A 13,784-nucleotide genomic window follows, 5' to 3' on the forward strand; every position below is an offset into this window, starting at 1 on the left:
TTAAGTTACTATTTAACTTAAACAGTTAAAAATAGCAGAAAATGACGAAAAGCGAGATTTGTACTGTCACACTGATAGTTTTTGCAATGGATTGCCGAACACTGGGTTCTTTTAGTTAACTTTAATTTTTTTTAATTGTCATTTCTGTTGTCAAGTTGACATTTTCACTCGAAAATGGTGCCTACGCTAACGAAGCACCACTAGGCACTGTTACCAGAAAAGGATTAGAGTTTCGCCTATTCTGATCTGAAAACCACGACTGTCCAATCACAAATGGCTTCGAAATGGGTGTAGTAACCAATGACATTTGAGATTACATGTAAAATGATCAGTCCTGCCCCACTACTGCCAAAAAGAAACGTGTTCGCGCAAGCAAAAGTAGCAGGTTAGAGAGGATGCAGGCTGATGGGGCTGATTTTGCACATGCTGTGAGACACCCCCCGTGCACGAGAGCTTGTATTGCGCGCATATGAGATGGCATGCACCAGCGGTTTAAAACGAGCTTGCTTAATTTTATTGCCATTAAATTGTCGTCATATAAATCTGCCTATAGCCATGAGTATAAGTAATACTACAATGGCGGCCCACAGGACTGTGTTTGTGCGGCTCAAAATACTGAGCTTATTAATGCTTTTCCAACAAAGTTGACAATATTTTACCGCTTTATAGTCTAATCAAAACCGCTTGATGCTATGTCGTCTTGATTGTTTTTCGTTTGTAAAAGAATGCGTAAGTGTGCAGTTTTGTAGTGTTTCAAGTAACATCATCATCTACTGGCCTGGCACGTGTAATGCTATTGAGTTTCTATGGATCTGTGTAAACACAGTGATTTGTTTGTGTGTATGTGAAATTTTTCTAACATTTCTAAGGAAAACTTTTCCATTTTTACTACATTGTTGGCAGATATATGTATAGCCTTATTTTCTACTAAATCCTTTCCTTAAAAGAACACACCAGTACTTGAAAAGAAATAAAAAATCGTTAAAGTACTGTAGTTTCAGGTTTTGTTTAGGCTCAATTAGACCCACTTTGTCATTGTCATACCCCTGAACGTACTGTATAACTTATTTCCTTTTGGCTTTGCACAAATCAATAAATATAAATACCACATCTGTTGAGGTGGCTGTAGATGGTTATAAAGAAAAAAATTCCATTCACAAAAAAGCTGTTTTGTTTGTTTGTTTTTTTTATCGGTTTTTCTGTGGACCAATAAATAATTGAGAGTAAAAACTTGCAAAATCCCACACAATACTGTGAATGACAAAAATGTTCACCTGCACTCTAAGAAAGGATGTGTAATTTTTTATCACACAATGTGTCCTTTTGTGTTAAATTAAAACACAAGTTGTGTTAAAAGTATGTATTGTTCCTTGTCGGAGTCGATGGTGTATTGGGTAGCACTCCGACATGTGGTGCTTTCGCACTTTCGGCGATCCGAGTTTGATTCCCGGCTGGTGGTCATTTGCCGATCCCATACCCCTCTCTCCTCCCTGTACTTTCCTGTCCACCAGTTGAAGTTTACAAATACAGAAAATCGCATGTACACATATCCTAATGCATAGGTTCAGTCTAAGATGCTGCTGCATTTCTAATGCTGCGTTTACACCAGCCGCGGTAGAGACGGCAAAAACGCGCTATTCGCACGTAGTTGGACGCTTGAACATTAAGTTATTCGCTTCATTCGCGCATGAAAGCCGTGCATGAAATTCTAGTCATGCATGCGGAAACTCGCGTCATGGGAGGGGCTTCTGCGACTTTGCTGTAATCTCCTGTAATCACGTCACTATTACAGCAAGGTCCTGATTGGTTAACGCGGCACGGAAATTCGCAGAAGTTCAGATTTTTAAACTTGCGCATTTCCCGCTGCAATGCTCAATTTATGCGGAACGTGCTGAGGGCGCGGCGCGTTCTGCGTGAATGGAGCGTTGCCGCGGGAAACGTACAAGTTTAAAAATCGGAACTTCTGCGAATTTCCGCACCGCAGGATGCCTAATCGCGTCTTTGCATTGACTTAACATGTAAATCACCCCCGCTTGCCGCGTCTGGTGTAAACCCTGCATAAGAGAGGTGTATGATTCCTCTCTGTTGAACACATCAGAGCATGTGTTCCTCCTACTTGCAATTTACAGGCCCTGAACAGCGGTGACTTTACCCAAGTCAATATTTATCAAGTGAAGTTGTCGGGGGCAGATCCTGCTTGAATCCTTTTATGTCGCCCTTGAGGGAGATTCCAGGATGTCTTAAAACTCAGGATGTTACCCTTTCTGAGTCGTGTGCTCTGGTCTACTCATGTGTCTGCACCTGACTGCTCGTAGCACGTTTGAGGCTGTTTTTGTATCCATGTGTACGATATGACGAGGATTGTTATGTCAGGCATTTTTGACAGGACATAACGTTTCTCTCTCTTGTGTTACAGATCTTTGAGAATAAAGGAGCCACAATGGGCTGTTCGAACCCTCATCCTCACTGTCAGGTACCCTGTCGCTTTGTTTCTCATTGATGTCACATTTTCGTCTCTTTTCTCCTCCTTCTCCTATCAATTAGCGTTTGCTGCGGTTGGCTCAGTGAAAAAGACCCGCAATGCTTTTATCCAGATTAAGATGTTTCTGTCCCAGTCTTCAAGTATGTGGAATGCACCTTTTGAAGCAGGAATAGGTCTTTTACTGTCACCACAGCAGAGACGCCTGACAGGATAGTGCTAATGCAAGCAGGAGTTTAACAACCCTGTAGACTCCAATTAGAGAACTACAGAGATGTTCTTGAAGAAAGACGCCCCCGTAACAATCTTCCTAGTAAATCACTCTCACCTCTGGGTTTTGGAGTCGGGAGGGCTCGTCTTTAGGTATGTTTTTATGAAGGAAATTGCTGGTTTGGCAGTGGGGTGAAAGAGGCCACTTTTGTTCGGTTTGATGGCTTAGCGTGTAAATTATGTGTTTTAACAACGTTTTCGTGTTTCTGTTCTGATTCAGAGCAGCAAGCTGCTTTTTTCCATGTGTTACTTTAATTCTGTCTGTCTTTCTCACCCTCGGTTCCTCTGAGTGCAGGAAAGCTGTCACTGTCATGAAGTGCCAATCTCACTGAGCCGGCCGCACACTGAGCACCCTCTCGCTGAATTCATTCGTTGTTGCAATTGTGTGTTTCACTAGGGGGCAGTAGAGGACCTTGAGTAGAAATAATATTAAGCTCTTTCGAAGGGGGCTGTCACTAAACTACTCATATTTCCCCGTTAAACATCTCTCTTTAATAAACCACACCTGAAGAACATTGAGTTTAATAGCCATGCCATAGATTTACTGTTTACCGTCTTTCATTTCTTTAACAAACTTGTTTTCTGCTGATGAACTGCCTAGTAAATAACTAGCTTTTTAGCTTATAACTGACAAAGTTATGTTTATAAAACGAAAGAGTATTCAGTGCTCTTTCTTGCAAAAACTAAATGCAAGAAATACTAAGGTGCTGTGTCTTGTTGCTATGGCAGTGTTACTGGAGTAGCTGGGATGTTCTGGGTGGTTTCTACACTGTCAGAATAAATATTTCCTAGCTGTCACTGAGAAGGTACCCTTTCAAAAAGTGCACATTTTTACTTAAAGAGGTCATTAGTACCTCAGAAGTACATATTGGAAATCATTTACTTACTCTCATGTTGTTACAAACCTGCATAAATTCCTTTGTTCTGTTTAACAAGAAGAAAGATATTTTGAGAAATGTTTGTAACCAAACCGTTTGTGGACCCTATTCACTTCTATAGGAAACCCTTGTGAAAAATAAGTGTACTTTTATAAAGTGTACTTATTACATAAATAATATTTTTTAAGTATATACACTTAAGTGTGAATTAAATGCAATCTTTTCAGCGCACTAAATGCACATTAAGTGTAATTAATTTCATATATATCATATATTAAGTTGAAATAAAATGTAATAAGTTGCCATTAAGAGTGATTTTTTGGAACAACTTAATTGTTACTTTATTACAACTTTATATCTACTTTCATAATTGCTTCTAGTGTTTTTAAAATATATTAAAAGTGCACTACACAATATAATGGCATGCAATTAATGTGACTTAAAATACACTTTAATGTCAATTAACAATAAACTTAAGTGTGGATTAAATTCAATGTTTTCAGCGAACTGAATAAACATGAAGTGTAATTAATTTCAAATGTATATTCAATTCAATTTTATTTATATAGCGCTTTTCACAATACTCAATTGTTTCAAAGCAGCTTTACATTAATAGAAGCAGTATCACATATTAAGTTGAAATTAAAACCAATAAGTTGCCATTAAGAGTGCTTTTTTGCAACATCTTATGTGGGTCTTTAATATAACTTTATATCTACTTTCATAATTGCTTCTAGTGTTTAAAAAATATACTTAAAGTACACTGTTCAATCTACTGACAAGCAATTAATGTGAAATAAAAAATTAGTTAATGTATATTGTCAGTTTGTAAATGTCAACAATAAGTATATTGGAGTATACTGTATAAACAAATGTATTGCAGCTTAGAGGGAAATACATTTCATATGCATTAATGCACACAGTATATTATAGACTTACAATAACAAAATAATTTTGAAAAACACACTTGAGTTGAAATAAAAATCAATTATTTTCCATGTTTTCCATCAAAATTAATATTTTATTTAGTATATTTGTCAATAGATAAACATAACTGTACATATTTAAAACACTATAAAATCATAATTATTTAAAATGTATGTTTAAGTAAAACTTAAGTAAACATTTTTAAAAGTGCATTTAAATGTGTTTAGAAATAGTCATGAAAGTATACTTTAAGTTAAACTTAATAAGACATTATAACAAAGTGCATTTTTAAAAAGTGCATTTAAGTGTGTATAGGTATATTGTAATGAAAGTTTACTTTCTTTAAATAACATTTAATTTGACATTATTAAAAAGTGCATTAGTAAAAAGTGCTGTTAATAAATAGTGTCATTAAAGTGTATTACATGTAAGTACACTTAAGTGGTCTTTAATTTTAATTATATTATATTATCAGCAAGTGCACTTCTCAAAAAGTATACTCTTATTATTTTAAGCACACAAAAAGTATGCTTTCAATACACTTAAACACACTTATTTTTTACAAGGGAAAATAATACTATGGAAGTTAATGGACGGGTTGGTTACAAACATTTCTTAAAAATATCTTCCTTCATGTTTATCAGAACAAAGTAATGTATACAGGTTTGTAACAACATGAGAGTGAGTGAATGATTACAGAATTTTAATTTTTTGGGTGAACTATCCCTTTAGTGGTACATATTGGGACCTTTTCCTGACAATGTAGATTGTTGCTTACTGGACTTTCTAAAATGAAAATTTATAATTTTCTTACTTTAATGACATCCCAGATGTACTTTGCCTTGGCAAACACTACTGGATACTGTTTTGAAATCTTCCCATCTTCCTTTGTCCAAAAAAAAAGAAACAGGTGCCAAATTGTGCAATTGCTTGAGCCAGAAACTAACATGTCACAGAGCAATATTTTGAAAGTGCAACAAAGCCACATTATTAATACCATCCTGTCAACTTTCAAATGGCTTACTTATAATTGTCTCTGCATATTAAACTGGGATAGAAGCAAGTGTTTTAACACAGAAAGAAATTAGCACCTTCAAGATACCGTATACCCAGGTGGAAATTTTTCTAAATGCTAATAGACCCCTTAGCAACTCCCATTATACTGTTTCCCTAGCAACAGCTCATCCATGCATCATATCATGACAACATATTCGCCCTGCATCCCAGTATGGGCTGGACATAATATCAATCACGAACCCCAAAGATAAATCGCAGCTTCCCAGCTCAGATGGAATCTACCGTAAGCTACTCTTAAGTTTCTCATATGATTTTGTCAATAGGCAGAGCAAAATATGACTTAAATAAATCTGCCTCAGTACGTGTGTGGCCCACGGAGAGACTGGAGCTTTATGTGACTTAGGTCTCTGTCAACTGGCAGGAGACAAGTTTTACCCAGCATGCCCTGAAAGAGATGGATAAGCCTTGTGTATCCGTCAGCCCACCTTCACCAGGAGGGGCACTGGATGAGAGTGTTTGCGGAGAGAGGCTGTCTGTGTCAATCTGTGTCTTCGTATCTGTGTCTGTCCCACGCTTTCTCATATCATCCATAACCACCCACCCCTGAACAAACAGAACACATCAGCTCAGAAAACAGAGACACTATCTGTTGAAACGCTTTTTGTGGTGTGAGTATTTTTGTGTTGAGAGCATTTTGGGTCTTTTACACCGGGGTTCTCCTTAAGTAGAGAACTAAGGCCCATTTAAGGGGAAAGTGAAATATTAAAATAACCCATTTCATTGCGTTTACGCATTTTCTGGACTTAAAACTGGACTCGGATTTAATATTGCCTGCATTTGTTTCAGTTCACTTTAACCTTCCAAGACCTGGTGTGTCCACATACGTGGACATAATTTTTTTTGTTGTTTGCACCATAATACTTAATTCTGTGTAACTGGAAACTGTTGTATACAGACGTGGACAATTACACTACTTCGTGTTAAAGAAAAATATTTGGTTATTATATTTATTGGTTTTTCCTAACACCAAATAGCTTGAAGAAATGTAAAATGCAAGCCAAACCATAGCTTCGGACTTAGGAAGTTAAAAGAGTTTGAGTTTGTTTGAAGTGTTTACATTTTAGGCAGATTTTTTTGACCCTGAAACAAATCAACTGTGAAGACAAGTCACCATACCCCTATAGGGTGACTTATTTCTTGAAGGCATCTGTCTCTGGTTGGCTGAAAAAAGATTCTGGTTTAATGAAACAAGAATGTGGAAAATATGCTGTTAAGATAATATAACAATAATCAAATGTACACTGTTACTCCCAGTGTACCGAGTAACTTTTATCAAGTGACTCTGTGGCACTGTGGTAGTGTTTCAGACCTACGACACGGGCGACCCGGGTTTGATTCCCCTTCAAGGCAGTATATTTTTTTAAACTAAGTTACAGTAAAGGTATTATACTGTAAAATGGAACTGCGGTAAAGGCATCATACTGTAAAAAACATGTGCAATTATGGTACTGTAATGGGGCAGTAACAGTAACTCAATGGCAACACGTTGCCAGTGAGTTACCGCATACAATAAAAAGTCTAACAGTGTATACCCAAAAGGAAAAACAACATTTATAGTTGTTAAGAAGTATAAAACATACTGCAATTTACATACAACCCGAATTCCAGAAAAGTTGGGACGTTTTTTAAACTTTAATAAAATGATAACTAAAAGACTTTCAAATCACATGAGTCAATATTTTATTCACAATAGAACATAGAAAACATAGCAAATGTTTAAACTGAGAAATTTTACAATTGTATGCACAAAATTAGCTAATTTCAAATTTGATTTCTGCTACAGGTCTCAAAATAGTTGGGACAGGGCATGTTTACCATGGTGTAGCATCTCCTTTTCTTTCAAAACAGTTTGAAGACGTCTGGGCATTGAGGCTATTGAGTTGCTGGAGTTTTGATGTTGGAATGTGGTCCCATTCTTGCCTTATATAGATTTCCAGCTGCTAAAGAGTTTGTGGTCATCTTTGACATTTTTCGTTTAATGATGCGCCAAATGTTCTTTATAGGTGAAAGCTGGCAGGCCAGTTCAGCACCCGGACTCTTCTACGATGAAGCCATGCTGTTGTAATAGCTGCAGTATGTGGTTTTGCATTGTCCTGCTGAAATATACAAGGCCTTCCTTGAAATAGACATCGTTTGGAGGGCAGCATATGTTGCTCTAAAACCTTTATATACCTTTCAGCATTCACACAGCCTTCCAAAACATGCACTTATGCACCCCCATACCATCAGAGATGCTGGCTTTTGAACTGAACGCTGATAACATGCTGGAAGGTCTCCCTCCTCTTTAGCCCGGAGGACACGGCGTCCGTGATTTCCAACAAGAATGTCAAATTTGGACTCGTCTGACCATAGAACACTATTCCACTTTGAAATAGTCAATTTTAAATGAGCCTTGGCCCACAGGACACGATGGCGCTTCTGGACCATGTTCACATATGGCTTCCTTTTGCATGATAGAGCTTTAGTTGGCATCTGCTGATGGCACGGCGGATTGTGTTTATCGACAGTGGTTTCTGGAAGTATTCCTGGGCCCATTTAGTAATGTCATTGATACAATCATGCCGATAAGTGATGCAGTGTCGTCTGAGGGCCCGAAGACCACAGGCATCCATTAAAGGTCTCCGGCCTTGTCCCTTACCCACAGAGATTTCTCCAGTTTCTCTGAATCTTTTGATGTTGTTATGCACTGTAGATGATGAGATTTGCAAAGCCTTTGCAATTTGACATTGAGGAACATTGTTTTTAAAGTATTCCACAATCTTTTTACACAGTCTTTCACAGATTGGAGAGCCTCTGCCCATCTGAGAGACTCTGCTTCTCTAAGACATACCTTTTATAGCTAATCATGTTACATATCTTAATATCAATTAACTTGATGTTCTCCCAGCTGAATCTTTTCAAAACTGCTTGCTTTTTTTGCCATTTGTTGCCCCCGTGCCAACTTTTTTGAGACCTGTAGCAAGCATTCAATTTTAAATGAGCTAATTAAGTGGATAAAAGTGTAAAGTTTCTCAGTTTAAACATTTGCTATTTTATAGATATGTTCTATTGTGAATAAAATATTGGCTCATGTGATTTGAAATTCCTTTAGTTTTCATTTTATTCAAATTTAAAATACGTCCCAACTTTTCCAGAACTTGGGTTGTAAATTTGATACATATTGTACCTTTTTGGTTGTTTTTCGTTTTGTTTTGTTACGTACATCATTCTAGAAACTGAGGGGCCAATGCGTGGTGTTTTATTTCACGTAGGTGCGTCCTCGAGGGCCGGAAGACAGCTGTGTGAAGTCTGTGTGATTAGCTTCCCCTTCTATAGGGATTTGGCCGTCCCTAACTCAATGGATGCCTCCGTTATCACTGCTGACATTCAAATCAGTGGCTGGAATACTGACGATGTGAGACCCCCCCAACCAATTGCACTCAGCTTGCTTTTTATGCCCCGACAAATTCCCTGAACCAGGCCGGAATTATCTTTAAAAACACATATGGAGAGAGGGAGGGAACAAGATGGGGTTTATGATTTTGCTGTCGCAAAGGATTCTTATTTCAGTTTAGTTATTTAATTGGAATTTTTGGAAAAATGGATTCGATTAATAGAGTGTTTTTCTTTTTTGCCGTCTACAGGGACCTTAATGTTTAATGCATAAGCACACCCGCCTCATTTTCAATAGCTTTCCGTGCGAAGTGCTTACCTCTGTGAACTTATCTAGCCTCAAAGGTTGCGTCAAGCTCAGAGGGAAAAGCTTTATCATTAAATACGTATAACTAAAGGCCTGTGTGAATGATGAATGTGAATGATTTGAAAGCAATTATGAAAATGATGATACTGAGAGGGCTTTTTTTAAGTAGCCATCGCTTCATCGCGGAGAGAACCTGTTGAATCACTGAAGCTAAACACCCTAGGGGTTTTACACTGACAGCCACTCAGAATGACAAAGCAACTAAAAATCCCTAATTTTCAAAGAGCCCCGTTTTTGAAATATAAGCAGATGGAACTTCTGTGCAAAACCATTCTTACACTGTCAGAGAAAATAGTCAAGAAATGGTCCCTTGTCACTAGGGTGGTAGTGTAGGTCCGAAAGAACGGTTTGAATCTTTACACTATACTAACCACTTCGCATGACAGAGTTTTAATGACATTAGCAATCAAGTTCAGATTCAAATTGACAACACTTATATTAATAAAGAGGGGGGTAAAGCTATTTCATGCATTCATGACTTATTAAGGCCCAATTCCAATTCTATTTTATACCACTACACCTAACCCTCACCACTTGTCCCTTGAAACAGAGTGAAAAAGGGAAGGGTTAAAAATATTCTCCTAAGATATGGGACATCACTACTACACCGTCATATGACATCATACGTCCCACGTCAAAATAGATGCAATGTTTATTACAAACGTAAAAGATGCCGCCTCCATCTGTAGTCAAGTTACAAACAAAAATAAGTCCCTAGAAGCCCAAAAGCAGCACATCACACACCCCTCTGTTAGCGACTTAGATGCTTTCTCGCTATGTCTATTCATGTTCCGGTTTCCCGCAGTTTGTTCGCAATCGCTGTAGTGGACTGGCAATCGGAATCACCGAGAGTTTTCCCCGGTGTGTCACCTCCAGTACAGGATCAGACACATTCAGTCAGGGGGAACGTGCTTTGGAGTTGTTGTACACTGTAAAAAATGATGTGTTAATTTTTTACACATTGTGTGTGTCATGCCATTTAACGCGTTATTTCACACTGTTAAAAAAAATCTGTAGAAATTACAGTGTTATTGCAGCTGGGTTGCCGGTAACTTACCGTAGATTTAAATTTATGTCATTTACTGGCAACATTTTGTTCAAAGTTAAATGAACATTAAACATTTACAAGTCTTTGTCTTTACAGAGTAAAACTAAAGAAAAAGTTGATGATGATTTCTGGTTCCCAGAATGCTTTGCATGAGGCTGCCATTGTATAGTTCTACTCTGTAAAGACAAAGACCTGTCAATATTCAAAATTGACCTAACCTTGAACAAACTCTTGCCAGTAAACACTCTAAAAACAAACGGTGCTATATAGCACCAAAAGTGGTTCTTTGCTCGTAATCATAGAAGAACCGTTTTTGGTGCCATATAGCACCGGTGAAGCACCAGTGAAGCACCTGTGTAGAACCATATAGTGCTATGTAGAACCATATGTGGTGCTATATGGCCCCTTTTTGGTTCTACACAGGTGCTTCACTGGTGCTTCACCGGTGCTATATGGCACTAAAAACGGTTCTTCTATGGTTACGAGCAAAGAACCACTTTTGGTGCTATATAGCACCGTTTGTTTTTAGAGTGAATAACATAAATTTAAATCTATGGTAAGTTACCGGCAACCCAGCTGCAATAACATTGTAATTTCTATGGAATTTTTTTATAGTGCGTGTTAAAATAAATGAACACAAGGGACAACGCAAGTTGTGTTAAAAACAGTGATGGGAGTAACGCGTTACAAAGTAATTCAATTACTGTAATTCAACTACTTTTAGCGGTAATGAGCATGTCTCCTCTCGAAACTGCTGCATGTCATGAAAGTTAGATAAAGCATAAAAACGCGAAATAGAGTTTAAATTATATGGACTCTTAGGCCTCGTACACACTGCAAACTTTTGGGAGTGACAACCACATTTAAATGCGGGAATAAATCCCCTAAATGTTAGTTTCATGTCTGTATGGAACAAGACTCACTCCTGAAAAGGTGATGATTGACACAGAGATAACCATAGCAACGTTCTGCCATCTCGCATGCTTATCACTCATTTTTGACCAAAATAATTTAACAGCGTTATGTTTTGCAAGAAACCTCTGTCTTGGCATTGTGTATTGTACACATTTGTGAGTCTGCTCCACAGTGCTCAGTCTTGCAGTGTTACCAGGTCCTCGTCTTTTTTGTACTCATACCGTTTTATTTTTTTTAGACACAAAACGTGTTGTTTTAACACAACCGTTTCAAGAGTGTACCATATTAAGTTTCATAGCATCATATTTTTTCATTGCATCGGACCGCACAGCATCGTAAAGGGGTGAATCGTATCACATCAATACCTGCACATATGTATCTTTAATGTATCATATCATAGGCTATCATATCGCATCGGACTCAGTTATGGAGATGCACATCCCTGATCTATTCTATAGTACATAGTGTAGATAGTTTTGTATTGTAGTTCTAGTGTGTCACATTGTCTGTTCACAGTGTAAACACAAAGGGCGTTGATCATGAAACCTGATTCTAGTGATGAAAAAATGTCTAATGTTGAAATTCATTCAATGTGAGCAATTCATATAAATAGTCTCAACGTATGGTTTATTATTAGTTTATGTGAATAAATATGTTAATGAAAATATGTTAACATTTAAATATATAAAAATGTTTAATATAATAAGAAATATACAATTTAAATAAATATGTTAAAGGCGTTCTAAGCGAATCTGTGTGTTGATTTTTGAAATGTGTTTTCAAACAAACTGAGCGTAGTTGACTCCTCCCCCTCCCCTCCGTGCTTTCATGAACGCGCCCAAACCCAACCCCAAAATCCTTCTTGGCGTTTATTGGCTGGAACACATTGTTATGTTTCGTGTTGCAGGTTTGGCCACTGTGTTTATATTGAAGTTTGTAGAGCCTGGGCTGTCTACAGAGATCGCATTTTTTTACAGTTTGATCAGAGGACAGGCACCAAGCAGATAGTGAGGAGATGTTTGCTGTATGTAACAAAAAATGTTTTATGGTCTAAAACGTGTGAATTCGCTAGAGAGCCTTTAATGAATGTTATTGTAAAGTGAGCGCTTGCAATGTAGACTTGATTATATCTTATAATTTTTTTTATTTTGTTGCATTTTACTACTCGGCTGGAGCTATAAACACCATTGGCCTTATTTATGAAACACAAGCAAAACAAATTTCTCTGTAACTAGTTCATGAATCTTTTCCTGTTGTCTTATTGAATCGAATGTGACAATTTACGTAAGAGTGGTTTTCCAAATTTGTTTTGCTTGTGTTTCATAAATAAGAGCCAATGTTATGTACTAGACACATCCTAATTGCCAAAATATCGGTGAACAGCAGGTGTGGTCCCCCAATGCTTCCCACAGAATCACAAAAAACAGCTTGAAAACCATCTTTGAAAACTGTCCAATGGTGATTCATGTTCTGTAAACACTGACTGTTAACCTTTCTCTGTTTATCTGCTTTTAATGCAGATGTAAGCCACCACTCCAATACAAAAATCACCCTTAGAAATGATGAGGTGACCCACAAGCGTTGATTTTGTTCTTCTTTTTAACATTCTTCATTTTCAGAAAACTAAGCAGGCTCAGACATTTTGGCGCATCGCCTCAAAATGCAGAACAAACACGGACAAACAGACTGCTGCTCTGTTCCAGATGTTTGTTGGAATGGGACGGATTCCCAAGGCCTTTATAAAGGACAGCACTGATTTTCCTCTAGTGCTATTTAATTTTTACTGCATTATAAAAGTGAACTGCAGGGAACAGCAGATTGTCTTAGTTTCTTAATTAAGCATGAATGTTAGTTTGTTAGTCTTTAGTTATCTAACAAGGCATTTTATTTCTTCTGTAAATTTTATCTTCTGATAATTTTAAAAAGTTTGAAATTATAAATAACATGACAGTAGAGTGTTGTCTGGCCACCATTTGGTTTCACTCTGTGGATGAACCTGCTAATATTTAAAGTCGCCATGAAACGGAAGTAGCGATTGCATTATTTTCCACGTGGTGATGTATATACGAGTGAAACCGGCTTCTGAAATTAAATAAGGCAGGGCAGGATTTGATTTGGATTTTTTTTTAAATGAACTAGTTCAGTGGATAGTTTACAGTTCCAAAAATAAATTAATTTATTGTTCTTTTTTTCATATTATTTTTTTTTAAATTATTGCTAATATAGCCCATGTAGAACCACAGACAGCAATTATTTTATCAGTTTTAACACTGTAGCTAAATGCGTCAGATTTCATCTTCATATCCAACTTTAAGGGCCCTATCTTGCACCCAGCACAATTGACTTTTTCAGTGACGCATGTATCATTTGTATTTTGCACTGGCGCACAGCGGGGTTTTCCCTCCACAGACGCACGTCGGCAAACTAGGGAATGAACTTGCGCTCCCTGGG

General features: G+C 37.4%; 1 protein-coding gene across 1 annotated transcript in view; it reads left to right on the forward strand.

Moving 5' to 3' along the window:
- The window catches only part of galt (galactose-1-phosphate uridylyltransferase), a 138,320-nt gene that overhangs the window by 13,197 nt on the left and 111,339 nt on the right, over positions 1-13,784 (forward strand). Inside the window, exon 6 of the mRNA XM_055209101.2 lies at positions 2,417-2,473. Coding sequence (XP_055065076.2) covers positions 2,417-2,473 — 57 coding nt within the window. The remainder of the gene's footprint in view (positions 1-2,416; positions 2,474-13,784) is intronic.

The sequence above is a fragment of the Misgurnus anguillicaudatus genome, chromosome 12 (assembly GCF_027580225.2).
Source record: "Misgurnus anguillicaudatus chromosome 12, ASM2758022v2, whole genome shotgun sequence".
NCBI lineage: Eukaryota > Metazoa > Chordata > Actinopteri > Cypriniformes > Cobitidae > Misgurnus > Misgurnus anguillicaudatus.